This window comes from Anomalospiza imberbis, chromosome 14 (assembly GCF_031753505.1).
Source record: "Anomalospiza imberbis isolate Cuckoo-Finch-1a 21T00152 chromosome 14, ASM3175350v1, whole genome shotgun sequence".
Taxonomy (NCBI): Eukaryota; Metazoa; Chordata; class Aves; order Passeriformes; family Viduidae; genus Anomalospiza; species Anomalospiza imberbis.
Window position 1 is genome coordinate 9132500 of NC_089694.1, and position 27989 is coordinate 9160488.

At 47.7% G+C, this 27989-nt stretch overlaps 1 protein-coding gene across 8 annotated transcripts; it reads right to left on the reverse strand.

Moving 5' to 3' along the window:
• Positions 1-615: 615 nt before the first annotated feature.
• SEPTIN6 (septin 6) lies at positions 616-27261 on the reverse strand. 8 transcript variants are annotated; one of them, XM_068204819.1, is made up of 11 exons: positions 27115-27260; positions 20795-20909; positions 13653-13848; positions 12339-12525; positions 11946-12107; positions 9493-9589; positions 9059-9227; positions 8055-8187; positions 7311-7501; positions 5362-5405; positions 616-1121 (listed from the first exon to the last, which is right to left on the reverse strand). In XM_068204819.1, exons 1-10 carry the CDS (start codon positions 27139-27141, stop codon positions 5402-5404), a joined length of 1281 nt encoding a protein of 426 aa, XP_068060920.1. In that variant the 5' UTR covers positions 27142-27260; the 3' UTR covers positions 616-1121; positions 5362-5401. The 8 variants fall into 8 exon arrangements, with proteins under 8 accessions (XP_068060920.1, XP_068060916.1, XP_068060918.1 ...); XM_068204817.1 differs by lacking the exon at positions 616-1121 and adding an exon at positions 2368-2582; XM_068204818.1 differs by lacking the exon at positions 616-1121 and adding an exon at positions 2638-3073.
• Positions 27262-27989: the final 728 nt, after the last annotated feature.

Consider the following 27989-nt stretch of genomic DNA (forward strand, 5'->3'; position numbering starts at 1 on the left):
CGCGGCAGCCCTACTCCTCACGGGCCCGCCCTGCTCCTCACGGGCCCCGCGGGGCCCCCGGTCCCGCTCCCCGCCCGCCCTCCCCGGGGCCCGGGGATCTGCCCCCGCCTTGCCGAACAGGCGCGGTTGCCCCAAGGGGCCGGGAACTCCAACCCCACCGGGCTTCGGCTTCCCCGGGACCGTCCGGAGCGCCGGGCCCAGCGAGCAGCACGCACACACACACACACACACACACCACAGCAGCCGCGCTGGCTTTCGTGTTTTTTATTTAAAATGTACATGGAAGTCAGAAAGGTAACAGGCGGAACAGTGCCGGTTCCTCAGCGTTTGCCGCGTGCGTGCAGAGGGCGGTGCCGTTCTCACGCCCCTGCCCGTGCACAGAGCGAGCGCGGCCGGGACCGGGACCGGGACCGGGACCGGGGCTCGGGCAGCGTGCGGGGCGCGGCCGGGGCAGCGCGGGGCCCGGGCGGCTCCTGCACCGGCGGGCACCGCCAGCTTCCCCTAACTTTAAACAAGAGGAGGTGGGGTTAGGAAGGAGAAAGTACCACTCGACTCACGTCCACCGGCCAATGGGGCTCTTCTAACAGGATGGTGAGACACAGGAGGACGCCAGTGAGAACACACAGTTCTTACTTTATTTCTTTGATAAAATTAAATATTTCGTGGCTGCCAACAGAGCAAGTTGCACCATGTTTGTATTTCCTTTGACTCCGAACGCACTGTTTCCAAAACAAATCAAACCACCAGCATATTGAAAATATTCCTTAGGCTTCACATCTCAGGGAAGCCCATGACATTTATATTATTAAAGACAACATTAGAAAAAACATATGCCCATAACAACGTTTGAAAATGTATTCGCTACATCATTAGTCCCATCATCACACTTTTCTGTCGCTCTTCAAAATTCCAGTTCCCCCCGCATCGCCCTGTCTTGTCACACAAATTACAAGACACTTCAATTTTAAGTATCATGCAAGTCAGTAAAAGAGCTTCTTTCCAAGACACTAACACTGAAGATTTGTTCCCCCCTCCCCAGACATAAGACCCTTAAACTCTTCTAGAAGTGGCAGTCTTCTCCCTCAGACACAGTGCAGCTGGCGAAGACAGATTAAAAAAAGCTACAGAGAGAGAAAAGGGGAAAAAAGAGAAAAAAACAGAAGATTAGCAAAAAAGAGAAAGACATTCAAAAAGCAAGAAAAAGAGATGCAACATGAAAACAGCTGACAGAGGGGAGATGGAACCTCCTTGTAGTATCTCAAGTACTTCAGGGAAATCACACAAGTAAAAACTTTTCTTTCTTTATAGTCTTTAAAAAGATTTCACATAGCTTTAAATAACATTCTAATAAGGCAAATGGTCAGGAAGAACAAACAGTGACCTGCAGTACGGTAAAAAATGTCACATTCAATTGTCCTTTTAGCAGATAATCTAGAAATCACTGACAGATTAATATTGACTGGTTTTGAGAGCAGAGAGACATTCAAAAGTAGAGGAGGAAGAAAATATTCAAATTATTTCAACTTGCTAAAAAAATCCCAAACAAACCACAAAGCAATCAAAGAGCTCTATGGGAAATGAAATTGTATTTATGGTGAAACAGAATACCTGAGAAAATGCATCGCAATCAAGAGTTCGGGCTGCCCTGACTGCTGGGAACGGAGGAGCCATGGTTTGACCCGGGGCTGCTGCTGTGAGCAGGAGCCAGGCTGACCCTGTGCTGAAACTGCTCCTGAGCCTTGGCACCACGCAGAGCACTGCTCGGGTGAAACTCAGCAGGTAAAAGCTCAGCAGCAGCTGGCACTGAACAGCATCACCATCAGGGCTAGGCCTGAGTGTGCTTATCTTCTAAAAGCCCGGCATCTGGGGGGGTTTGTGGCGGCTGGCTGGCAGCACACATCTGATCTTTCAGCAGGGGCAGGACGTGTGGATTCACCACACACAGAGCCCTGAGCCCACCCACAGGGCACTGAAGGATCAGGACTGGGGCCACAACAAGCACATCTGAAATGGAAACGAGGATTTACACGCTAGCCTTCAGATAGCATGAATTAGCAAAAGAAAAAAAAAAGCAAATGAAAAAAGACAGATGATGTCATGAAAATGACAACAAAAAGAATGAGAAAAGAGTGTTTTATCTCTGAACTATGTGATAATTAAACTAAGATGGTGTTGTCATTTTAATGTTATCAATAAATATATTTAAACTGCGTTGTTATTTTGCCAGCAAAAATAACTCACAGAACTTATTTCCATATCCCTTATTTAGCTGGGTGGAACAAGACCAGGAAAAAGGGGAATCCATTAATTGTAGGGGGAAAAAAATGGTAGGATTTAAAGTTGTAGCATCCAGAACCTTGTTATGACTAATTTTACATTGTTTAATAAAAGCAATAACCACCAGTACATAGTAAAGACAGAATCACAACGAGGATATAGGAGAGAGCAAGGATAACACCCTGGAAAGGTCACAGCTGAAATGCTGTCATGTTTTATTAGACCCTCCGATTTAACAAGTAAATGAAGGTCCATTCCAGGCCATTGTATTCAGGGGTAATTACTCAGTACAGAGCCATGGGTTACTGTAAAAGAAGGGCAAAGAAAACAAAAAACAAAAGAAGTAAATGTTAACCAGAATTCACTGTCCGATGAACTCTTTATTTAAAAACAAAAGTCAGCCAGAAATACAGAGAGAAGACACTTGCAGGCAAACCACTGTTGCACTTGGCCAGAGTGAGCTCCTGGCCCAGTGAGCAGAACACCCTCCTTTTTAGTGCAAATCTTGCAATAAAAACAAGGCTTTTGCTGAATAGAAAATATGAGAAGAAACTTGTCAACATCTGTACAGTTCTAAAGAGATGTCAAATAGAAAAAAATAAAGGTAGTATTTTTTTGCATTAAAACCAGAAATTGTTGGAATCACTGAGAAGAAAGTCAATGAAACAGCATCGTCTTTCTTCAGAAACACTGATATGTACAGCAAGGTGACCAGCTTTCCCTGAGATTGGATCCAGGATGTGCATCCAGGTCAGCACACTGAGAGGGAGACCAGGCAAGAGATCCTTCATGACCCCTGCAGCATTCAGAGAACACTTAGTTGCAAACCATGGATCCAAATTTGAGATTTCCTCAAGCCTGGGAACTAGAGGTTTGGACTCAGGCCCATGTCTGTGAGGATGTCAAGTTTTGCAAAAAGTCCTTGAAAGCTATTTGAGTCACACAGGGGGTAATGAGGGCTTAGGAACAGCAAATTAACCTGGGGACAGGGCAGCCAGTCTCTGGAGAGAGCACATCCCACCCCATGGCTGCACCCACAGCAGGAGCTAAATGCACCCCCCAAGCAGCTCTGACAGCACGGAGCAGGGAAAAGCTGAGCAATGGGACAGGGGACCCTCGCCCAGGAGCAGTGGGCATCCTGCTGCTGCCCAAGGGGCAGGAGGAGCCTGGCACGAGCCCCTCTGGCCAGCAGGGTCCCTCACAAGAACAACCCCAGCAGCCAAGGGCTCTGGTTTGACCCGAGTGGTGAGCGGGGAGGGGAGCAGTGGGAAAGGTGAGCGAACAGGCACAATGGCACAGCCGAGGGTGGGCATTCGCCTCTGGGGCCAAGGGAAAGGTTCTACAGGAAACCCGAACTGAAAATGAAAGAAAAAGGCAGGTTAATGGTTTTATGGATTAATGACAAAAAAAACAAAATAAAAATACAAGTTTTTCTAATGCGCACACACACACAAAAAAGAAAATGTTGCTAAGTGTTAATAAGGTTTAATCTGACTACAAAACATGCTTTATGCAGACACACACACACGCACACTCAGCAGTGGGATGAACCACATTTATTTCCTAAAACAATCCTTTCACAGTTTTGCAAGCTACAGGACTCATCAACTGTGGCTTGATTGTATCCTTGCAAAACAGTGAAGCCCTGCAACACTTTATGGATCAATATGGAGAGTGTTTTTCTAAATCCTGGAAAAGTACCATATATACATATTTAATTTAGCAATGACAAATGCCCATTGAAAAAGGCACTGTCTGCATTTGCCTAGTGGGAACAAAGAACTTCATTTGATTCAAAGCCCAGCACACAACAGTGTACAGTTATGAGGACTGCCAAAAGCAATCCAAAACCAACAAAAATCAGTAATGTTCACTCTAGCTGCACTTTAGTTGTGCCTTCGTACTCAGCACCAGAATGAACACTGTTATTCTTTGAGCTTATTTTTCCACATTCAGAGCCTGATAAGCAGAGAATTGTTCTTTCCATTGTTCTACAGTTACAGTTGGCAGCAGAGACATTCAACTGGACAGCTCAAGACAACTGCAAGCACCAGTTCAAGTCAGTGCAAGACCCTTAAGAAGCTCTTCTGTTAAGTGGAAGGTCCCATTTAAATTACATTCAAATGCCTCTCACTGGCAGCATAATGTTTACTTGCTTTCCCATTTCCCTTTGTGGAGTTAAGAGGGAAGGAATCCTGGAATCAGCTTCACCCAGTTTAAGGGCAGACCATAATTTAGTTTGGACTATTCAGGAGAGAATGTAAGTCTTAGCTTTGTCTACAGGGAAGGGTGGACTCAAGGATGAGCTTTTAGGGTGTTTTATAGTTTATTTCCAACAGGGTCCCTTCTCTGAGAGGCATGTGCACCTCAGCCCCTGGGGCACTGTCATGCTTGCTTTGGATAATGAGTATTGCTGCTCTGTCAAGAAGCAAGACATTCCTGAGGGAGGTTTCCTCTTCCTCTCACCAGAATCATCAGCAAATTAAAAATGCTCAATTCAACCCACTCAACCTAGCTGTAAGTAGACCACTGTCATTAGTAGTTTAACTAATAACCCTAATGAGGATGACAGAAACTAGTCTTGCATCTACCTTCACCTTTGCTGTAACCACAAGTTGACATAACAGCTTGGAGGAGTGGGAGGGAAGGAGGAGAAAGGAAAGACAGAGACATTTACATGGCTAGCTGGGCTGTATCATCAGCACCACATCTCCATAGCAATTGTTGCCATAGTATCAACATGGCCTGTGTGATTAAAGAATAGAATTTATTTTTAAAAGAGGTGGAATAAAGAGAACAGAGCCAATGAAGTGCTGGGAAACTTCAAAAGGAAGAGGATGTAATCCTCCTTAATTTTCTATTATCCCGAGACTCTGAATTAAACTTTGCAGAATCTTTAAAGATAATGACATACTTTTTCTACAACTGCACATGTAGAGAGTGACTGGTAGAGCACATATAGTGGGGGTGAAAGCAGGGGAAGACAGAGATAATACTTGTAAGCTTCAGGACTTGCACACGGTCTGCTTTTTTAGGAAAGGTAACTGATCCCACTGCGAGGCTCAATTAGTTAATGACGCTTACCAGGACAATGTGCCTCATGCACCATGCAGCCAAACAGCAGCTAACTGTAAAACAGCACACATGTAAGGCCTAATAATGATGATAATGATGTAACAACAACAACAAAAAAATCAACTGAGTCATGATTAGTGCAAATTACAGAGCTTGGGTTTAAACAAGTCACCTGTGAAAGAAAAAGGTTTATTGTACTGCCAGCCAGTAGTAAACAAGCTACAATTAAGCTCCAGCTTGCAAAATTCATGGATTGTTAAGAAAAAATTATGATCTAAGTACTGAAATCCATTATTAAGGACACTCAGAGCAGTTACAGAGCAAAGAAAGCAGCGCCATTTCTAGCACAGCAATTTTCCTGGAGGCTAAAGAGGCTTCCTATTATCTTCCCAAGCCTTACTGAGGCACTGACCTATCTCTCTCTGCCATGGAGTTTTCTCTGCCCTTAAATGATAAGGACAGTACCAAAGCTTTTCCATATCAACGTGTTTGGTGTCAAAGAGATGTTCTGAGATGAGAACCACTTAAAGGACCAGGAGTTTGACTAGGGCCACAGCAACTAATTGCTGACACTATAGGACTGCTGCCTCTCTTTTCTGCATTCCTGACCCTGACTGATCTCAAGGCTGAAATCTGCAGTCCTGAGTGAGCAGATGTCTGAGGGCTCTAAGCATGAAAGAACTCAGTTGGGTATTCCTCACACAGTCCAGGCTGGAGAGAGAAGTCTGTCCCCAGTCAGTCTCAGACTCATCAGTATGAAAAGATATCAAAACCCCCTGAAGGTAATTCAAATGAACAAATCAAATCAGGCAGTGGAAAAAGGAATGGGCGAGTGAGAAAAGTGCAGCACTAATTGCTTATCAGAAAAGAATGCTCATGTTGAAGCAGCTTCAGCTTTAAACTACAAGACTGAACCAGAATCTCATTCTTGTAACTGGGTCTTTCCTCCTCTGTCTCACTTGATCCCAAGCTTAACAGTCACAGTTTTTTTCCCTGACAAACAGTGCTGTCAGCACTTTGGGCATGGCCCATACTTTCCAATTTAAGAGCACATCTTCATGAACTAAGACTGCACAGTGCAGGCAAGGATTGTCCCAGGGCTGTGCAGAGGGGGGATCATGGCAGTGGTACAAAACCAGGCCCCTGTTTGTCTGCACACCTGCACAGGTGACACAGTGCTCCTTTTGGGAAATGTACCACAGTGAGAAGGAAGGGAACTGCTCAGTGCTGGGACAGCTGGGAGATCTGTTTCGCTGTACAGCTGGCTGCTCTTGAGCGGAGCCTCAGGAGCCTAGCACAGGCACTGCAGACAGCCCAGGTCCCAGACCCTGACGAGGGGCTGGATCCTCTCACACCAGCCCCTGGCACTGGGAACCCCTGCTACAGCCATGCAGTATCTCCCACTGTTTCTGTGGAGGACAAAAAGCTGATTTAGGACAGGAGAGTACGGGTGCTAACAAGATGCTATGACCTGTCCCCTCATTTTGCAGTCTTTCATTCTGCAGCTTCCAGGATTCAAGATTGTTAGTCTCCCTGAATAATTTCCACAATTTTCTCAAGCTAAAAAAGTAAGAACCTGAGCTAAAACACACTCCTCTCTGAGGGTAATGGGACATCCCTGCTACCCACACGCTAGCCTTGGCAGCTAGTATAGTTCCACTTCTTTACAAGCACTGAGAGACCAAGGAAGGAGCAGGGAATCTTGGAGAACAAAAACAAGTTCATCCTCTCCCATGCTGTCAGAAAGCAAAGAGGGAGGTTAGTACGGCTCCCTGTTCTCAGAATGAGAGCAAATGTTACATGCTTCCAGATACTGCTCAGCCTTACTAGGGTTTAAATCTGGCTGCAAACCTTTCCCTGATAAGGACTGGCTATGTTGGAGGGAGATATGAACACCCAGAAAAATAGTAAAGGAGAACCATTACCAAAAAGCAAATACCTCTGGGTTAGCAACTTACTTTTTCCTTTCCTTATCCCTTTTAAGAGTTTGCGATCCTCCAGCCTGCTGAGCCTGTGACTGAAGCAGTTCAGCTGCTGTCTTCCTTTGTTTAAATGCATTTACTTCATCATCCAGAGACTTCTTCTTATCCTCTAGCTTCTTCTTTTCATCCTGATGCAATTTCTTCAGGCGATCAAACTTTTCATGCAGCTAAAGGGAAAGGAGAGAGCTCAGCAGGATGTGGCACTACCAGACAAAGGGCAGGGAACAGCCTCCTTCCACAACAACTTACAGGCAGTGTTGTAGTAATGCATCATTGTGCTGACTAAGAACAGAGGATTGGGAGAGCATAAGTGCAAAAAAAAACCCTAACCCATCTTCAGGGGTCTCTGCCTTATTCCTCTTCAAAGGTCAGTAAATGTATGGATTTTTCACAATGCTAAGAAAGTTGCACTGTGTATTTTTTGTAAATCAAGTTAATCTAAACGGCTGCTTCTCTCCTTGACTTTTATGCACTGCACCTCTCCATCAGAATCAAGACTCTGTCCCTTTCCTGGTGCAGTAAGTTGTACAGAACAAGCACTGTGATTCAGTTTTGTCCTACAGACTGAACACCTTAACATTCCCATCCAAGTTAAACCTTAGACTTCTTGGTAAGAAAGTCTTAAACCACACTCTGCAGAAAGTGCTTTGGCAACAAATACCTACTTGTGAGTGAATCCATCACTCACAGCCATGAAGACACAAGTACTGCAGTCTTTACCTCTTTTTCAGCCTCCTTCAACTCAGCTTCTTTTTCCTTGACCCTCTGGACAAACATTTGTCTCATTGCCTCTTCCTTTTTCTGCAGTTCTCCCAGAAACTCGTTTCTTTTGGCTTCGTAAGTTTCTTGTAAGCTGAAAAGGAAGTGATAAGACTTGGGACAAACTGCTGACACTAACCCTCTGAAATCAGGCCCTCACCATGACTATGCTTTGCACACATTTGCTACTCACTCATCCACGTGTGCCCAAGGTGTTCTTTATCCAATTATTTTTGGCAATTCAAAGAGATCAGCTGGCAACAAACACCAGTTCAGAGGAACACTGCTGTTGATGTCTTAAGATTTCAGCCTTTATGTTTTTTTAATCCTGTACTGCATTAGTGCATAATTCTAAACTCCATTTAAAGTGTTAGTTAACTGTCTTCACGTTTTGGTCAGACAAAACAATCCCTCTGGGCCTGAGATCCTATAGCCTCTCGCTCCAAAATGTAAAAACAAAAGTGAATTGGGGAGGAGCAAACTGGGAGTTTATGACTTCATTACCTGAAGCTGTAATTGGAGGATTAATGCCTGATATGTAAATAGACCAAACTTCTACCTGTCTGAAAAACTCGTGACTGTTGTCCATTTTGGGTGTAGCCCCTTGGGGAGGCTTTGTCTGCCCTTAATGTACCTGGAGGCCCTTCATTAAATATATCCCCTTTTACCCTTTTAACTTTGGCCTCTGTTTCTAGGTAAGTTCAAAATAGGCATCACTGTCTCTCTGCAGCACAGACATTTCTATTCCCATACTTGCATATTCACAGTCAGTCCTGCAGATCCTCCCTGTATTTTCACCTTCTCCCAGTCAGACCTTTGCTGAAGTCTGGATTTATCTGACCTGGCAGTTTTTCTTGCTGCATTGGCTTTTTTCCATGCTCCCCCGAGGACACACACACACAGAGGCACACAGCACATCCAACAATGCTTCTCTCAAGCCCTCCTGTCTCTTCCAGGGATCTCACCTGAAGGGTTTGCTGTCTGGATCGGTGTCCTTGAAACCCATCTCTTCCAGTTTACATCGCCTGTAGAGCTCATAGTGGCGTGTGTGGGTCTGCTCACGAAGGTCTTCCATGTTCACGCGGATCAGCATCTCCCGCAGCTTCACGAAGTCACAGTGAGCTTCGTTCTCCACTGTAGGAAGACATGGTAAGGAGGAAAATGGGGACAGAAACTAAGATCTCTTCCCACATTCCTCAATTGTCTACTCCTCCAACAGGTTTAACAGCCCTTCCAAGCAGAGAAAACTGGCACTATAGGCCTGACACAAGGATTTAACAAAGGATAATTCCCCATGGATAATCAAGTCCAGCAGGCCCTTGCTCCTTTTATGAAAGCCCACTGCCTCCTTGCACAAGTGTCACCATTCATGCCATGAAAATCCCAGGACTCAACTCACCCTGCACTGTGCCCCAAGGGTACTGACGAGCTTTCATCATTTTGTTTCCTATTTTCAGCTCCTCCGTACTCCCGATCACTGCAAATGGCAAGTGGGCCTGGAACACATTTAATGATATCCACGTTAGTCCCTCTCAGAGCTGGCTGACCTGCCAGCACACAGGGATGAGCACAGCCACTGAGCAAGCCAGTCATTATGCACACGCTAATCTCAGGGAGTCTAGTCACTGGCCACTAGTCCAAGACAAGGGGTAGCAGGGTGGGTCCTTTTTTGGAAACCTTGTTAGTGCTACCACTCTATATCCTCTACCTGGCTGATCCTTCCAGCCACAGAGTCTCAGGTGAGATGAGCCAGTGCAAGACTGGCATCAGAGTGACAGCTGGAACAAAGTGCTGCGGCTCGGACTGCGGTGCTGTCCCAGGGCTTGCCGTGCCTGAGGAGAACATCTGCACAAGCACAGAAGCAGTAAGAGGTCTTGGAGCCTACTTGATTTTATCCCCCCACCACTCCTTCAGCTCATGCTGGATCACAAGGCACCCTGCTCCATCAGACCATGAGATGGAAGTCCATCCTTCACCCCCAGAGTTAACAGCTCCTTTCTCCCTGCTTGCTTCTGCCCTGGTGAGGAAGGGCTGAACATATCCCCAGCCACTTGTGCCTGGTGTGACCCAAGGTCACACTCTTCAAGTTGAGATATGTACTTCATATTACACAAAGGCTGACTAAGAACAAGAGGGATTTGCTTTTCAAAAACTCAGAAATCAGAAATGGTCACTTAGTAAAGATGATCTCACTGCAGAAGGCAAAAAGAGACTTGCCCAGTGCAAGCTCAGCAAAATTGGAACTGAAACCTTCCCAACACTTATCTAGGCTCTGAAGATCTCACCTTACAGTCTGCCCATTTCCAAAACTCGGGCAGCCAAACAAACCCCCCCAGACACTGCCATCGTACTTTGCTGCATTTTTCTGTGAGTGAGATTTCTCCCTACCTCCCTTGCTCCTGGGAACTATACTGCATTCTGCCAAGCTGCAAGGATGTCAAGTGCAAAGTTTCAGCACTTTGAGTTCCCAGCTCCTTGCACCAACCCTTTCTGCTGAGTTTTGTGAAGTGACATTTGTTAGGCAAAGCTTTTAAAGTGCACCAAATTCTGGACAACTGAAAGGGCCTCAGGAAGCCAACTACATGGAAGATCAGTGACCCAGGATTGCTCCCAGGAGCAGGTAGTGCATTCCACAGGTTATCCAAAAACTTGGACAAGTTCATAACAGCTGGTACAAGCAAAAGATTTCAGATATGATGTTTTTGCTTTCAGAGTGTGGCTCATACAGTCAAACTGCAAACAAAGCAAAACTGCCAGCAAGCACTCACAGAGATGGGCTCTTCACCCTGTATTCCTCGGCCCCCTGCTCTCACATGGGACACACACAGAGTAAGAATAATCTTTGTCTTATGTTTCTAATAATATCAGAATTTGGATACAAGTTTTTCAGACCTGCAAAATTGCCTTGGTCAAATTCTGGCCTGCTTAGTCCCCATAAACCTGGTAATTCTATAGAGGATGTAAGAATTGATTTGTCTGTGCAGTGACTGACACAACCCAGAATGTCTGCAACCCAAGACAGCAGTTCCCTCCCAGGAGACAAGTAAATGGCTGAAAGACAAGCAGAGGTTCACTTCCAGCCTCAGAAGGGCTAACACTGAACTGCTCTGACCAGGAAACCATCACTGACAGTTCCTACATCAGGACAAACTTCATGTTTATTTCTGGCCTCTCCAGAACACTCTACAGCTATTAATACTAAATCAAGAGGTGGCACAAATGCACATCAGCTAGACCTTACTACACCCACAGCAGTAAAGCAATCAACTTCCCCTACTAGATTTCCTGTAAAAAGCCTTCTGGAAAATGGGATCATGGTCAGGATGTGCTGCCAGAAAGGCAAGGGACAGTTTGTTTCATCCTCAAGGAGCCACAGACTGGTGGTAAGGCCAGAGCCAGATTGGGAACCTGCAGGCACCTTCAGGCATGTCTGGCCCAAGTTGTGTGCTGTATCTGACACCTTGCTGGTTAAGCTGTGTAATTCCTTGCCATTGGAAGTTTACTGGTGGGAGGCCATCAGGTGATGTATAGGACAGGAATAAAGACAAACCCTTGAGCTGAAAAGGGTTTAAACACTGATTTCTTATACGTCCCTCAATGCATATGCACAAGGACAAGGAGGGTATTAAAAGTCTGTTTTCTGACTAGAAAAGCCCACCAGAGAGGCAGCGGCCTACCACAAAGCTCTCTTAGCCGAGGATGCCACTACGAGGATGAGATTCTCGTGAAATCCTCTGTTTTTAAGAAACAAAATGAAAGGGAAGACAGATTTAAGAAACATCCCAATATAGGCCACCAACCTCTACACTGACAGTACTGCTCTGGGAGAGGAGGAAGAACTGAGTCACTTACATTCATTGTCCCATTTATCTCCGCCACTGATTCATCATCTGTTGGGAACTGGTAGATCTGCACCCCATTACTGACCAGTTCACTTGTGATTTTAATTTTAAACTTGGTCAGCTCACTCTTGGAAATGGCATCAGATTTGGCAATGATAGGAATGATGTTCACCTAGAAAAAAAACAGAGGTGTGAAGAAATCAACTTCGCTCCTGGGAGTTTCTCTTAGTCTGCAATACAACCTTCAAAAACTTGTAAGTGCTCAATAAATCTATAGAATTATCTGCCAATTCAGTCATTTCCACCAGAAGGGCTATTCAAGGTGGGAAAGTCCTCTGGAAAAGCAGCAGCCTTTCCACAAAGCAAACAGCAAATCTGCCCAGTAAGAGTTACTTGTGCCAACCTTGCTGTCGAGCTTCTTCATCGTTACCAAGTCCAGGGATTTCAGGGAATGGCCGGTCGGAGCAATGAAGTACAAGCAAGCGTGGATCCGGGTGTCATGGTAGCTGTGCAAGACTCTTTTTATCTTCAGTTCTTCTTGCAAGTAGGCTTCAAACTGAGCATCAATGAACTCAACAATGGGCTTATAGCTTCGGTGAAAGGAAAAAAAAAAAAGCTATACATCTCACAGTCAGAGAGCTAAACAAATAGGACAATGCCCCTTGGCTTGCTTGTAAGAAACAAGCTATTGATAGATTTCACTTTCCATTTTCCACTTTCTGAGACCAATTCTCTCTACCTCCCTTGCTCCCCACCTGTAAGAAATTTTAAAGTTGCACTGCTGACAAGGAGACATGGTCCGACATCAGACTCTAGCAGCCTGTTTGTCAAAACACAGCACTGGGATTTAGCAGATGCACCATCCTCTCCAGGGAAAGCAGACTCTCATATTTTCAAATGCGAGGGTGAGAGACTTTCTAAAGCAAGGCTAATGGAGACTCATTTGCAGCAGTGTGTAACCCTTGCTCGCACTCAGGGAGTGAGTGGCTTGTTGCTCTCACAGCCCTGAGTGCTGCTAGTGGAAGACACAGCTTCATTCAGTACCACCTCTGCCCAGTGCTCTGAGGCAGGAAATTCCTGCAACTCCCTTGCAAGGCCTTCTGAAATACAGAGCCTGCCAGAGCCATAATATAAAGGGCATCCATGCATCTTAAACAAACTTAAAAAAATATCTAACAGACCCACAAAAAAGCAAATCCCATCAGCAGTGTCTCTGGAGAGATACACCTTGGAGACTGTCTGGTGTAACTGCACACCCACTCTGGGATGTGAGCAGCCAGAGACACTCCCCCAGGGTATCTCACTGCTCATTTAGTGTGCTTCCTTTGGCTCTTCCCATGGAAGAGCCCTGCCAAAGGTGGATATTAAGCCAAGCAGACACTACACCACACTAGTGGTTTGGCCAGCAGCTTGAGGTCAGCACAAACCAAAACAAGCCCAGATGCCCTGGAGCATTTCAGTCTCCCCACCAGATGAATTTGGGCAGAAGCCTGCCAGCAGGGCAGAAATTGCTCTGACAGTATGAGAAAAGCTGCTTTACAGCTGAAGCAGTGCTGAGACTCCAGAGCCTTTGTCCTCTCTTGTACATGTCCCATCCCAAAGAGGTGACAAGGACAACTCCTGGAAGCAAGCAGGAAAACTGCAGTGCAGTCAGGCCCTAGGGCACAGGGACAATGAAAAGCCATGTGACAATATAGCCTCTGTCCCCTACACTCACCTGTCCTCTTTGTTGATCTGATCCCCAAAGCCCACTGTGCTCACAATTGTCAGCTTGAGGTTGACATTGCTCTCCTGTAAGTCATAGGTACTGGACTTCAGCTGGACCCCAGGCTGTGAGTGAGATGCTGGGTCACCTTCAAACTTGGTGTTGAAAAGGGTGTCCATGAGGGTGGACTTACCAAGGCCAGTTTCCCCTGTTGGAGAAAAAGAGTTGAAACGTTCTGTTGAATATTAATATGGGTTGGCCTCTGAGCTTCCAAACATTAACAGGGGTGAAATTGTAGCAGATGAAAGCAGATCTCATGCTCCCAAGGGAGCATCTGGTAAAACAGAAAGCCATGAACAATGGGAGGTCTGTATTCTGGGCAAATTACATTTCACAGTCTAATGGCCATTAATGTCATTAGAAAATAGAGATGAAAAGCAAGAGGTGAAAAGGCGAAGGGGAAAGCATCGTTTAGATCCTGCTTAAACCCACAACTACACTACAGAAGATGCTGTTTTCATTAAAAAACAGGAGAGGAAATGGGGCTCACTGCCATTTCCAAGAAAAGCTGCTCCAGATCAATGTCTCTAATAAGCAGCCACAGAAATAACTTCCTTCCGTGCAGAAACCCTGAGAGCTGGTTCGGGTCCCACAGCAAGTTGTGCAGTTGGTTTCTCACAACGAGTTGGAGAATCAGCCTTCTACACTGGATTATTTTCTGTAATATCTGGTTTCCTACCTTAGGGGCTACACAAACTGTAAAATATTGCAAAATCTGCTTCCAAAAGTTCTCCTAGTATTGTCAATATTCTGCTAGTATTCTATCAGTATTGACTGCTATTTGGATTTCATTTATCAACGGGCAACTATTCCCTTGTCTGGAAGGAAGAGACAAATCCCAGAGACCAGTCTTGAATTTGTTTTAGATACATCCCAGGAAGAATAAAACAAATCCCTCTGTGCACACATTCCACAGGGCAGCCTCCCTTACCAGGCTCTGACAACAGAGCCAGCTCTCAGAGCTCACAGGACCTGACTTCCTACGCAGTCTGGTCTGCTGCCTTGTGAGGGCTGCTGTGTTTTGGGGAAACAGCCATTTCTGAGCTGCCCAGCCGGCTTTTGGAGAAACTTCAGGAGCAGCTGAACCCCACCCTCTGTGAAGGCTGCTCCTCCAGCCTGCTGTGGGACCACAGGGAGACTGTGTCTGGCAGCAAGAGCATTCCCCTCCTTCCCCAGCCCTCAGCTCCCAACCAAAACAACTTCACCATTTTCCCACTTTGCTCAGAATAAAAGAGCTTATTTTTGTAGGTTTAGAGCTCTGTAGCAGATCCAAACTTGCATGAAATGCCCAATTCAAGAAGGGGAAACTCCTCCCCAACCTCCCCCGTCCAAATGTCCAAATCTCCAAGCCTCGCCCCTGCAAGCAGGCAAATTCCTCTTTTGGCCTCAGAAGGGATTTTCCTCACTCAGGACTGAAGTACATGGCAGAGCAAGGCAAACACAGAATCATAAAACCATAGAATGGTTTGGGCTGGAAGGAAGACTGTCTAGCTCCAAGCCCCAAATCCTCTGCTCTGGGAACTGAGCAGTCCCCGATTGCCAGGATGACATATCCAGTGTCTTTCTGGAGGCAGCAAGATCCATTAACATTTCAAAGTCAATGTACACCTTGAGCTGCAGAGCTGCCTGGGAGCCAGCTGAGAGCTTGTGCTCCATCACCAACCAACACCAACTACAGCCAGAACAGTCACCAGTGCAGTTGCTCTTTGCACCCATCTAGTTTTCAATCCAAAGGGGAGGAGTCAGCACCAGGAGCTGGCGTGGCTGCAGTTCCTTGTGCTACCTCAATGCATCAGCTGCACCTCCAACAGCACTGGCCAGAGCAAGTGAGGGGGACCCAGCAAAGCACAAGGTCACCTCTGTCACTGGAAGAATAAGCTGGTCCAAAAAGCCCTTCATTGGCTTGGAATCTCATTGTCTGGACTTGTTAGGGACCACTGGCCTCCAAAACTGAGCAGGTGCACAATCAGACCAGAGCATTGCCATGGTTTGGACAGGGATTTTGAGAGTTAACAGCCAACAGCCAGTATGACCTCCCAGGCTGTTCTCAGGGATTCCAGGAAAACAGCAGTGTAAAAACAGACAAAAATCTAAACAGCCTGAGAAGGCTGCAGCATTTCCAAAGCCCCTGCCAAGGGATGGGTGGGACAGAGCAGTGAGCTGGCTGCTTGCCTGTGAATGCCAGGAGCCCTGATGGGACATTTCAGGATAGGGGAGCCCCTCAGCCTTGCAGTGCAGGAGCATCACCCACACACAGTCCTGCACAGTCCCACTCTTCCTGTGGCACTGCCCCACAGCCTGGCAGGCCCTGGAGCAGCTCCAAGGCTGCAGGACAGGGTGACAGGGGAGCAGCAGCAGTGACGGGGCAGGGAGCTGCTCTCTGCAGTTGAGTACAAAAGGTCATCTGTAAACCACACTGGCTTCTGGGCAGACAGCACCCTGTAAGTCACCTCTCATTTCTGCCTCTCTCCTTTTGGGTGAAAGATGTTCATATGAGGCCAAGACTATTGTTTAAGCACATCCTGAACCTGTTAATCATTGCTTACTTTAAATCCATCTCAAGTGTTTTTTTCCAGCAGGACTTTAACTGTCAGGGGGGCTAGGAAAAGTGTTTAAGAGATGCAGAACCTGTTTTTACACTCCACATCATGCCAGCTACACAGGGCCAGCAAAGACAACTTTGAACTCAAACACTGAGTTTTGCCTTTTGGAAGGGGAAGATCAGAACTGTGACATTTTTCCACAGGTGGGAGTTGTAACCACCTTCATGGTTAAAACATCCAGGCACTAACATGGCATCTCATATGAAGTCTGCACTCCCAAATTTACATTGAGCCAGCAGATACCCCTGTCCCTGCACTGTGTAATCCCACTGACTTGACACAGAATTAAAACCTGCCAGGGAAGGCAGAGTAGAGAGGAAAGATTGTCTCAGCTGAAAGAATGTTAACACTGACAGAGTAACATGAAATGGTAAAAGACTAAAGACACTAGTAAAGTATTCTGCTGTGTTAAATATGAGCAGAGCTAGGGAGCAGTGCTATTTTGAAGGCCAAAACAACAGAAGGAAGAATTTCTGAATCTTCTGAGAGTTTCTGCCTCACACAGAGGCAACTTTTTGCTGGCTGAAAGATGTGAATGGTGCCAACTGCTTCTTGTAAGAACAGGAGTCCAGATGGAACAGATGGTCTGATAAAAAGGACAAGTGGTCTGTGCTTGTTGCAGCCAATGGCACTGGAATCTTCCCCAAAAACCAAAATTTATGAACAGGGATTAAAAGAGGCAGAATTACTTTGAAAAAAGCAGCAGTGTACACAAACTGAGTGACAGGCATCCCTGGCAGGGAGATTATTTCCTGATGTCAGGCTTATGGACACATGTGATTTGATCTCCAAAACCATGCTTAGGGATTATGCAACTCGACAGCGGTCTGCTGTCCCAAAACAGGGCTGACAAAGCTGTCTGGGGAGGACAGGGCAGAGAGAGTGACCTTCACTGGCAGAGTTCTGCACCAGGAAGATGTGACAGCAATGGAAAAGCTTGAGCGTTGTACCTTTCATCATGGGATGGAGTTTTGCTGTTAAATCTGACAATTTTCAAGGACATTTGAAAAAAAAAATGGCCAGAGCCACCACTGCAGGTTCTGGACATGCAGCAGCCCTACATCAGTGCTCAGAAAGCACCATTCACCCTTAATGCCCAACAGCCTGGCTGTGCTGGGCTCCCCACACAGCCTCTCACTCTCCTGAGACATGGTCCCTGCTCCAACTGCACCTGCCCTGCTCTGCGGAAGCTTCACCTAATCTCACTGATGGAATAGTGGTGGCACCACTTCCAAACCTACAGCTGGGACAAGCTCCTAACTTCCCAAACCAAGACAGTCATCTTCGTGCTGAATGTCATTCTGGCATCTTTTCACAGAAATTTTAGCATCCTAAGCAGCTGCAGCAGTGAGCTGAATTATACACCACAAAAGCTGTACCTCCTCCTTTTGTGCCTGGAAATTTAATTTGCTTTTCCCTAGCACGTGCTAAGTGAAACAAGCAACTGCTCACTGCCTCCCTTTCCCACAACTCTCAGGATTTAAGAGGCCCCAATCACACCATCATCAATCGACTCTGTGGGAGGACAGAGGAGTCCTTGGAGCATTTCCCTGTTCAAAGGCAGGGAGCAGCTTTCACAAGAGCTTCCTTTCACAAGAGAGCAGCACCTGCCCTTCACAAGATTAACAACCATGGCTCCAGATATCAAATAATTCAATTTTAAAGAAAATGTATACGCATTCACAGCCTTTTCATGTGTAGAAATGGGAGCTAATCCAATGTAGCAGGTTTGTGGAGACAAGCCCTGAGGCAACTCAGACTGATAAGGCCATCTCTCAAAGAGAGAGGGGGAAATAGTTTGTTTCATCTGACAGGCATGCAGAGACAGCACACAATTCACCACAGCCAGGCAAAGGCTGGTCTGCAGGGGCAAGGAGGGCAACAAGGGCTCACAAAATACACTGAAACACCACCTCAGAGGAGCACCCAGCTCCTGGCATCCACCCCAGGGCGCCAGCAGTGCAGGGCAGGAGAAGGCTGAGGAGACAGATGGCTTTTTGAATAGAGAAACTGCTCTCTCCTCAGCTGGTTGCACCAGGGACCACAGGAACAACCACTGGGCAACTTCCAGGCTGTACAGCTCATCACCCCAGAGAGCTGCCTGCTGGAGAGCACCAGGAATCCTGTGCACATCCCTCCCTCCCCCAGGGTGAGAGCTCCTGCACAGCACAGGCTCACTCACTCCTTTGGAGTGACAGCCCTCAAACAGCCTTGGTACAGTCCCGGGGGAGAGAGAAGTATTTCTGCCACAAAACAGCCTTTCTCATTGCACTGAATAGGCCAGTTAGAACAAATTCCCTGCAAATCCTGGGAGAGAGGAAGGGGCAAAATCCTGATTAAATTGGGATAATAGTTTAATGCAACTACAATCTACCCTGGCAAAAACTGAGGAAGTTTACATCAAAAACCAGCAGCCTGTTCCACCTCTTTTTCCCCATCTCACTGAGAAATACAGTCAGCGCAGAAAGTCTCAGCCATTAAACACTTCTCCAGGCTTTGCACTGAACTAAGAGGCAACTAAAAATGTATCATGTAAGGTTTAGGAAGAAAATGGTTGTGCTGAGAAATAAAAGATCAGAGAAATCATCTGCAGCCCCTAACATCTAATGAGAGGTTTTCTCATTCATTCTAGCTTTGGCTCTAGTCTCACAGGGGAGACAGCTTTCAGCATAAGAGCTAAAAACTGCTCCACTCTGGACATGCTGCTGAGAGTCATTTCTGAAGCTTTCTTTGGCTTCTCCGGCAAGAGCTGCAGGAATCGGTGGCTCAGATCCAGTATGACACAGAGTAGAAGTATCACTGGATTTTTCCTCCAACAGATGCCACACACAGCTGAAAAGTGGGGGGAAAGAAGTCTCTTTCTGTCATGCTTAGTGGGCTGTCTATGGGATCCTCATCTAATCTTCACTTGCTTTCTTGTTCTTTCAACTTTTCATCCCAAACTCTGCTGTACAAGTGAAATCCAACAGAATAAATGACAGATGAACACTGAGAATTTTTGTTTTCTTTCTCCAGGATGTTTAAGTGTGGGGGCAAAGATTTGCAAATCTTTTTCTAATTAAGTTTATTATATTTTTCTATATAAAGTTTCTCTATTTCACTATTGTGTTATTACTATTCATAAAAAACTGACATTAGTAACTAACGTACATTGATCTTGGTGAGTCTTTGTTATTCACTTCAACAAGTGATTAATGCATTCCATTCTGCTCTGCAAAGAAGAAAGCACAGGCATTCAGCTCCTTTCCACACATCAAAGTGAAGCTATAACTACAGGAGGCACCCACTGTTACACCTAGAACTTGTAAAAAAAAAAACACTGCAGCCCAGTAAGTGGAAAAGGAAACACTTTTAGACTTCAGTCGTGGAGACAGGAGTTTCCTTAGGTCACATCACATTCACGTACTCAGGAAATCACCTAGAGATTCAGCCTGACAGTGACCCCCACTTGTCAGCAAAGTTTATCATCTCACAGGAATGTAAGATGTGGTTGTAAGGAAAATTGTCTCCTCAGCTCCATTTAATAGGGCTCTGCTCTCCTCTCCTTGCTCTACTACTCTTGTTTCAGACTTAACCCTGTTCTGGGCAAACCCCAGGTCCATTCCATGAGCTGCATCTCTCATGGGAGGGGACAGAAAACCTCTGTGTGGATGGAGGGCTGACCATCAACTGAGTCCCCAGGAGGTATCCACAGCTGCTGCTCTCCCCCCTGCCACAGCAGACACTGCTGGGATCAGCTGCAGACAGGGCTCAGTCTGAGCAGCCATGGCCATACAACCTCCTGCTCCCAGGGCAGGGCACCGGCAGCAGCAAACCCATCCATTATTAATTCTCCATTTTTAATTTCCTCATTAACCTTCCTAAACTATGGTACCAGAGCCATATAGGGTTCTACTTCTGTTACCTAAGAGAAGGGATGATTTGGGATCCTAACCCTGGGAGATGGGCTGCAGGGACAGACACCAAGTTCTGCTACAGTGCCAGGCCCCAGCTGCGATCCACACCACATGGCAGCTTGGATAATAGTCAGAAGAGTTAAGGCTTGGCCAGACACTATCTTAATTCAAGTATGCACAGAAGGGAGGAGGAAAAAATAGCTTTTAGTGACTTAAGAGAAGCATGATACGTATTTTGTTAAAATAATTATAATAATTATAATAATAATTCAATACTTAACCAAACAAGACCTTATAACAAAGTACTCTGGCATGAGCATGTATTTTCTTTTAAAAAGGTCAAATTCAAACGTATGAGGAAAAGAAAGATCATAATAACAGCCTGTGATTTTAAGCATTTTATTTCACTGCTTGGTAAAAAGCCATACTGCAGAACCCCAGTGGGGATTTCCCAAAGTACCAGAAAATCTTGTGACTGAAAATAGAACAGTTGGGGAAATTTAAATCAAAGCTACCTTGTTAGTGCTGTAAGCTACAAGCTACATCCAGCTGAAAACTTTTCAGCAAGAGAACTTCCCGAAATGGAAATACTCACCCACACACAGGATGTTGAAACAAAACCCATGATTAACTGACTTATTAACCAGCTGGTCAGGCAAACTATCAAATCCGACGTGTCCGGAAAGCGGGACAGTACGACAGCCTTCACCCTGAAATACAACGAAATAGCTGTGTCACTTTCAAGCAAAATACTCTTTTCTGTATAAATCCTTAAGACCTCCCAAGTGGAATCAACTGCACAGTCCAAGCAGAGATTTGCACAGATCCATCAATCAGGTCAGCATGCTTCACTCTTCTCTAAAACAATTCCAGAAGGCACAAATAGAACATTTCCTTTGTCAAACGTTTGAAGGTAGCCCTGGCAGAATAACACTAAAATGAGCAAAGCATGTACACAAACACAGCTGCTGAAATGAAGAGGTGAAAAACACTTGTTTCTTCAAAAAACTATGCAGAAACTCAAGTCTCACCTAATACTGAAAACAAAAAGAATCCTCTGTGCAAAGCAGTGTATTAATGACACCTCCTCCTCCAAGCCTATTACCATTCACTTTATGTGAATTGGAACTCACATGTAATTCCCATTCACAGCTGCAATTATAGAAATTACCTAGAAACAGTAAAGGAAACTGTACCTACAGGAAAACAAAGCAGAGAGAGTGTCCAGAAGTGAGCTGCTCATAACCCCACAGGCCTGAAGGAGCCTGCAAAGAGGGTTTGGGAGTGGAGGTACTCAAACCTCCTGCTGGGGAGGCAAGGGCTGCTCCTGCCTAGCCACCCAAAGGACTTCCCGAGAGGCTGCTCCTGCACCCTGCTCTCTCCTGTGCTCAACACCACCAGTCTGGTCTGCCCAGCCAAGCAGAGCACGTGGTGCTCCGTGCCCAGAGCAGCCACGAGCTTTGGGAGGGGGTCAGAAATTTTCACCTGGCCAGTCTGTGCCAAGGCACCCTGGATCCCAGCCCTGCCCAACTGACACACACAGAGGCTCAGCACAACACACAGAGTAAAGCACAACACACAGAGGCTCAGCCTCAGAAATGGCACCAGGCAAAACGAAGAGCCAGTTCTACAACCCTGTATTGGTGTGTACTGGAGAGTTGTCCTCCTGCAGCCCTAAAAAGGTATTTCCCTCTCTGAAGCAAAGGCTTTTCTTAAAAATGCATTTTAGTGTGAAAATCAGAAAATTCCCCTCTAGCCTTTCATCAGTTTGCAAAAAATACTACAGCCAAAAGGCAGTAGTTTATAGGGTGTGATTTTGAATTTATTTTCACAATCATGCTTTCACATATCTGGAAAGCCTGTTTATAGGGACAGGAATACTGGTTTTCCCTCTTCTGCTAATGGCACTGGTATTTTAGGCTGGGAAAACATCCCCAAGGAGTACATTTACTACAGCAGCCTGTCAGTATGTTTTCTTGTCTTGTTACTGTTTTGCTGTTGTGGGTTTGGATTCGTTTTTTTTCAGATGAGACTCCAAATACACTTTGATCATTAACCATATTTACCAGTCTGTGATGTGTAAATATGTTTCCCCTTAGCCATATTTTGTGTATTAGTCTGACTCTTCTTGACAAGATGTTCAGCAAATATGGCGTTTCATTAATTCCTGAGCACCTTCCCTCCTAATGACATGCTCATGAGGAAGGCACTCAGGCTCCCCAGCAGATTCTGGTTTTGCCTACTGACAATGCAGCTGTGAGGTCCAGTAATGCAGAACCAGCTAAAGCAGAAGAAAGTGAGAGTGTCAGACACACAGATTTTGTGACACCACACTCAAACCCTCCTAAACTGCATTCACCAAAACAAAACCCCAGTCCTGGGGAATCTCATGGCAGTGTTGGATCTGCAGCGACAGCCCCAGGTCCCAGTGAAGAACAGAGGAGGGGACAGAGTCCACGAAGGTGTGAGCGAGAACGACCCAAGACACCTCCTGGGGAAGGAGAAATATCAAGTGTATTTTTAATACTCAGCCCCAAAACCACACCACTGGAAGACTGCTTGAACACTACTCTCCCCAGGAAGCGTGGGCAGGAGTGTGGGCTCTCATTAAGAACAAATCATCCCCTCATCCCTAAATATAAGTGTGATCCAGATGGAACAAAATAAATGGTAGAAGTTAAGCCGCTCTCAGCTAAGAGGAGGCATTTACCATCACACAGAATTCAGCCTGCAAGTCACTTCCTGTAGGTTCTTTTTCTAGTCACCTGTGGTTTTACAACGCAGTTAAACCACACTTCACATCTGGTACAGGCCAGGAAACAACTACTGCAAAATGGGATTTCCAGTCACAGCAGCTAAGTCTCCATGTTAAGTACACAGCCATAAGGTATATTGTGCTACTCTGCCTAAAAATCTACAGCCTCCTTGGCCAAGGCATCAAGAGACTGGATGGAGTGCAAAAAAAAACCAGAAAGTAGTAACATTTTAAGATCAGCCTAGTTTTGACACTTATCAGAAAGTTGACAGCAATTACCAAACCAGTGGAAAGAAAAGAAACACTTTCTGTCTGATCCACCAAGAAACAGTGCAAGTCACCAGTCTTCAAGCACCAAGTGGTGTCTCTGCACCGGAGCACTGCTATATATAAACAGCACCACCATAAACAACATATGAACACACTGATTAGTCATCCGGGGTGTATATTAAATGTAGGTTTGGATCCCCTTGTTCAACACTGGAGGAGAATATGTTAAGCTTATAAGCTTTTTGCTTATAAGGTGTTCAAGGCTGTTTTCCATCATTCATCTTCCAAACCAGATCAAATTTTAAACATATAAAGAGGTACCAAAAAGGTAAGCAAAGTTTAACTACTGCATGCATGAAGGCTTTTTCCAGGAGCATCAGTGAGTGCTGGATGGCTGAGTCCTTTGTACTCTCTATTTTAAGGTTACATCTTCTTGGAATGAAGACAAAGATGGAATCTCTGGAAAGCCACAGTGAACACTGGCACCACACCAAGATACCAGATGCCTTTTTTTTCCCCCACATACACAGAGTGCCCCCTGCTTAGACAGAATGGGCTGTTGTCGCTTGGGAGGAAGTAAAGAGCGTTTGTCACAAACAAGATTAAAAGAAAAAAAAGAGCAACACTCTCTTGCTGCATTATCAGGCAGGGCTATTGCAGGGTGAAAGCAAGGAGAGTAAAGAGCAGCCACTTGGAGAAGCTATTTTACTTCTTCCTTTCTTAGAAGGATTTATGCAGCCTTTTGTAAAGACTTCTCCATGCCACAGAAGCCACCACCACCTACTCTAATTCTTACAGAAAACTATCCGAATCATACGGGAAATACAAAGATGTTATAATGAATGACCCCAAGCCTGAAAGCACCACCCATTAACTATTAGTTTACATAAAAGGGGCAAGATTTAGTCTTCAGGTATTTGAATCACTCCAGGGTCCCTGGGATGAAAATACGACTAGAGGAAAATCTTGCTGAATGCACATCTGTGCCCTGATTGACTTAGCACGACAAGCAGGTACAGCACTGTCACCTCCCGACGTCCCCGGAGCCCTGAGAAGCCGCTGCCTCTTTGTGGAGCCAAGCAGAGCACACGCAATGGTGCTGCTCATCGCAAATGTCAACGCCGCATATTCGGGACTGTGCCTGTGGCCAGGATGAGAAAGGATTCCATGGCAAAGGCAAAGCCTCCACTTGGTGATATTCAGACAGAGCAGAGCAAAGAAAATAAAGAATGTTACAGCTCTGAACCCAAGGGACCCAGTGTCCAAATGAGGCCCACAGAGCACAGAACTGCTCTCAGAGGCTGCAGACAATACTTCATCTAGTTGAGTGTTTCTGTTCAGGACCTCACAACTGACACTTCGTACTTCTGACACAACTTCTCACCTCTTCCCACTTCAAACTCTGAGGCCTTGGAGACTCCCTTAGAAAGATTTCCAAACTGCCACAACAAACACAGCAGCACCATCCTGCAATGAAACCAAATAAAGCAACACTCACAGAGCTCCACCACTGCTGCCAGAGCTCACAGCAGCCACCTCCTGCCCCTCTGCTGCCCTTAATGCTGAAACCTGGGGGCTCAACCCCCAAACCTGAGACAACTCTTGCACGAGAAGTCAAATGGCAAAGCAAGGCAGAACCTGAACTCAGGTTTCCACACCACAGTTTTCCACATCGTCTTTAAGCCAGAACAACATCAGATCCCTTCTCATGACCTTGGAGTTATGGCACTCACTTCCCCAGACTACATTTGCTTCTGATTAAACAGCAAATCAGAGCAACACTTGTACCAATTATTTCTCACTTGTACAAGTATGCAATTCTCCTATGTAATGAAAGAATTATCCAGCAGACAGTATAAACATCCTCCACAAGATAAATGTAAATCAGGAATGTAAAGTCTAGATAAAGACTTTGTATTATTTTTCCTTGCTCAGCTGATAAAAGATCATCAAGAATGGAATGTAAAAGAAAAACACCAGAAAAGTGGGAGGGAAATAATTTTGAATCAGGCCCCATAAAAAGTAAGAAATGTCTCACCGAAGGTCCTGACCATCAACCACCCTCTCCAGACGCACCGCATCACTCGGCCATTCAACACTCACAAACAGTCAAGTGCTTCCGAAATCTCAAATTCTGACAGCTCTTAAGATTACACTTCTTCATGCCCCTGACAAAAGGCTGCAGAAATGCCAAGCAGTTCGGATACATTCCCAGGAGAAGTCGGCAGTCAGAAGATACATATCACTATCAGCAGTCGCAATATTGTTTCTGACCTCTGCTGGATACGGAGAGTTGGACAGTGCCTGGCAAGACGGTCCCCTGCACCCATCCTCCCCGCTGGCAGAGGACAGGAGAAGAGGCTCAGCTTGGTGGTGACAAGGCCACCCTGCCCACCTGGGGATAAGGGGGTTTCACCGACTATCCCTGCAGTTAGTGTGGGCTTGATCAAGGGTTCTCTGGGACAATGGCAGGTTGTAACCCCAGCTCCTCCCCAAACCCAGCCCCAGCTCTCACACCTTTAACCTTGTTGGCACACACAGAGCCCTCTGCACCACCAGGACATTACAGCTGACTGCTCCATGAACCAGACATGACCAGATGCCCAACACATTGGCTGACAAGTTACCTGCTTGGAAAAGGACATTTTCAATTTGCAGCACACTAATTTCAAGTCTGTTTCACAGCCAGCTTTCCTTTTTGTCTCCAAAGCGAGGCTGTGCGGTATCATAAATTCATTCCAGGCCACAAGCAGATGTCTCAAACTCCTGTACATTATCTTAGGAAAGCATAACACTCAATTTCTTTAAAAGACAGAGGAGCAACTGAGTCACTTCACATATTTTGGCAGTCACATACAAGGCAATGGGTATGTCCAGGAGGAAATAACATCACAAACTGGCAAGGAATGGCAACATCTACTCGTTCAGCAAGATTGGGTCCATGCTAAAACATACTGCTTTGAAGAGGAAACTGGAAAGCATTCACCTCAAGTGTTACTTCTGTATTAACACATGGACATGAAAGTTGGAAGCCCATCAAACCACAGACAAAACCTTTCCACATGCAAACGCGTTACAGATGCCTCCTCAGCATTTCTCTGACAAACGCAGAGGTGGCTCAACTCCCTCTGCTCCTCTTCTGGATAATTCTCCGCAGGCACACAGGGATCTTGTGCCGCGCTAGGCAGGCGGGCGAGCCCGGCAGTGGCCGCCGGCACTACCGGGGACCCTGGGGGACGTCGCGCAGCGAGGACACGGTGCTGGTGTTTGGCTCCCACCGCTCCTCCGCGGCACACGGTGCCAGGCTGGAGACGGTCCTTTCCCGCACCACTTACCACCGAACACGGGCTGATCTCCTCTGGGAGGAGAGCAGCATCCCCGGAGAGACAGGGATGCCACTGCCGTGCCCTGGCCGGCCGAGGGGCCCCCAGACCTGGGTAAGGGATGCACGGCCAGGCCTCCCCAGCGCTGCAGCCCGGCCAGCCCCGCGCAGCGCGGCAGGTCCGGCCGGGGCCGGGCCGGGGCCCGGGGGCACCGGCGGGGCAGGACCCCCGGCCCGCCGCGGTGCGGGCAGCCCAAGGTCGCCGGGCCGGGCCGGGCTGCAGCGGGGGGGACCCCAGCGTCCTCTACCCCAGGTAACCTCGGCTCGCCTCGGGTCGGCCCCCAAAGCCCGACCCTCCGGGAGCCGCCGCCGCTCCGAACCGAGTCTCGCAACCCGCGGGAGGCCCCAGGCCGGTGTCCTCGCAGCCCGCCCGGCGCCCCCTGATCCGGCCCCGCCGCCGCAGCCAGGCCCGGCTCTCCCGCCCGCCGCCCCGGCGCTGCCCGGTCCCGGCCCCCCGCCGCGGTGCCGCCCAGCCCCCGCGGTGCCGCGGCCCCGCGCCCACCCGCACCTGCCGCGCCACCTCGGCCGCCGCCATCGCTGCCCGCCCGCCGCACGTTCCGCCCCGGCCTGCGGGCGGCTCCGGGCGCGCCCACCGCGGCCCCGCGCGGGGGGGCCCCGCCGCGCCCCGAGCCCGCCCTGCCCGCGCTCCCCGCCCCGCCCCGCTGCCGCCCTGCCCTGCTCGGCCCCACCGGGCCCGCCGCTGCCGCCGCCGCCGCGTGCTGTGAGGAGCGGGGCCGCCGTTCCTCCCCGCAGCAGCCCGCGATGGTGCAGCCCGGGCTGCGGGCGGGGCGGGCGGAGGCTCGGGCCGGCGGCTAGAGGGGCCCGGCGAGCGCGGAGCTCCGGCCGGAGTTCCCGAGCCCGACCCAGCGCGTTCCCTGCCCCGCGGCACCCCGGCCCCTGCCCGCTCCCAGCGCGGGGAGGGGTTCCCCGCCGCCTCCTCCGGGAGGCCCAGGGGGACCCGGCCCGGTGCCCTGCGTCCCCTACGGTAGCACGGGCCGGGCCGGGGCCGAGCCGTGCAGCCCCGAGGCTGGGCTGGGGTTCGCGTTTGGGTCCGTTCAGGTCCCCCAGCCTCAGCAGATGAGTTGCTGTTTCAAGCGGAATGTCCGTGCGGTTCGCGCACTTGCCCTGTCCCAGCTCCGCCGGACGGTTCGTGCCCGCCCGGGCACCCGGCTGAGTGCGGCTGTGCCCCGTTCCCTCCTTGCGGCACCACCGCTCCTTCCCGGCCCCGCTCGTCCCGGCGGTGCAGCCTCAGCTCCCGGCCTATCACGAGCACAGCTGCAGCTGCGAGGGTGTAGCTGGTGCCGCTTGGGCTTCCCTTCATTTGAAGGCAGCACAAGCACCAAATGAGGCTGAGGAAGCTCAGTCCTTCTCCAAAGTAACTTT

Bases quoted from the DNA above. Each gene is read 5' to 3' on its own strand.
- SEPTIN6 (XM_068204812.1), bottom strand. From the start codon at position 27,141: ATGGCGGCGGCCGAGGTGGCGCGGCAG. The intron at 9,228-9,492 runs GTGAGTTGAGTC...GTCTTCCTACAG, and splicing joins CCCTTGGGGCACAGTGCAGG to TGGAGAACGAAGCTCACTGT. The intron at 7,502-8,054 runs GTAAAGACTGCA...CTTTCCCTTTAG, and splicing joins TGAAGGAGGCTGAAAAAGAG to CTGCATGAAAAGTTTGATCG.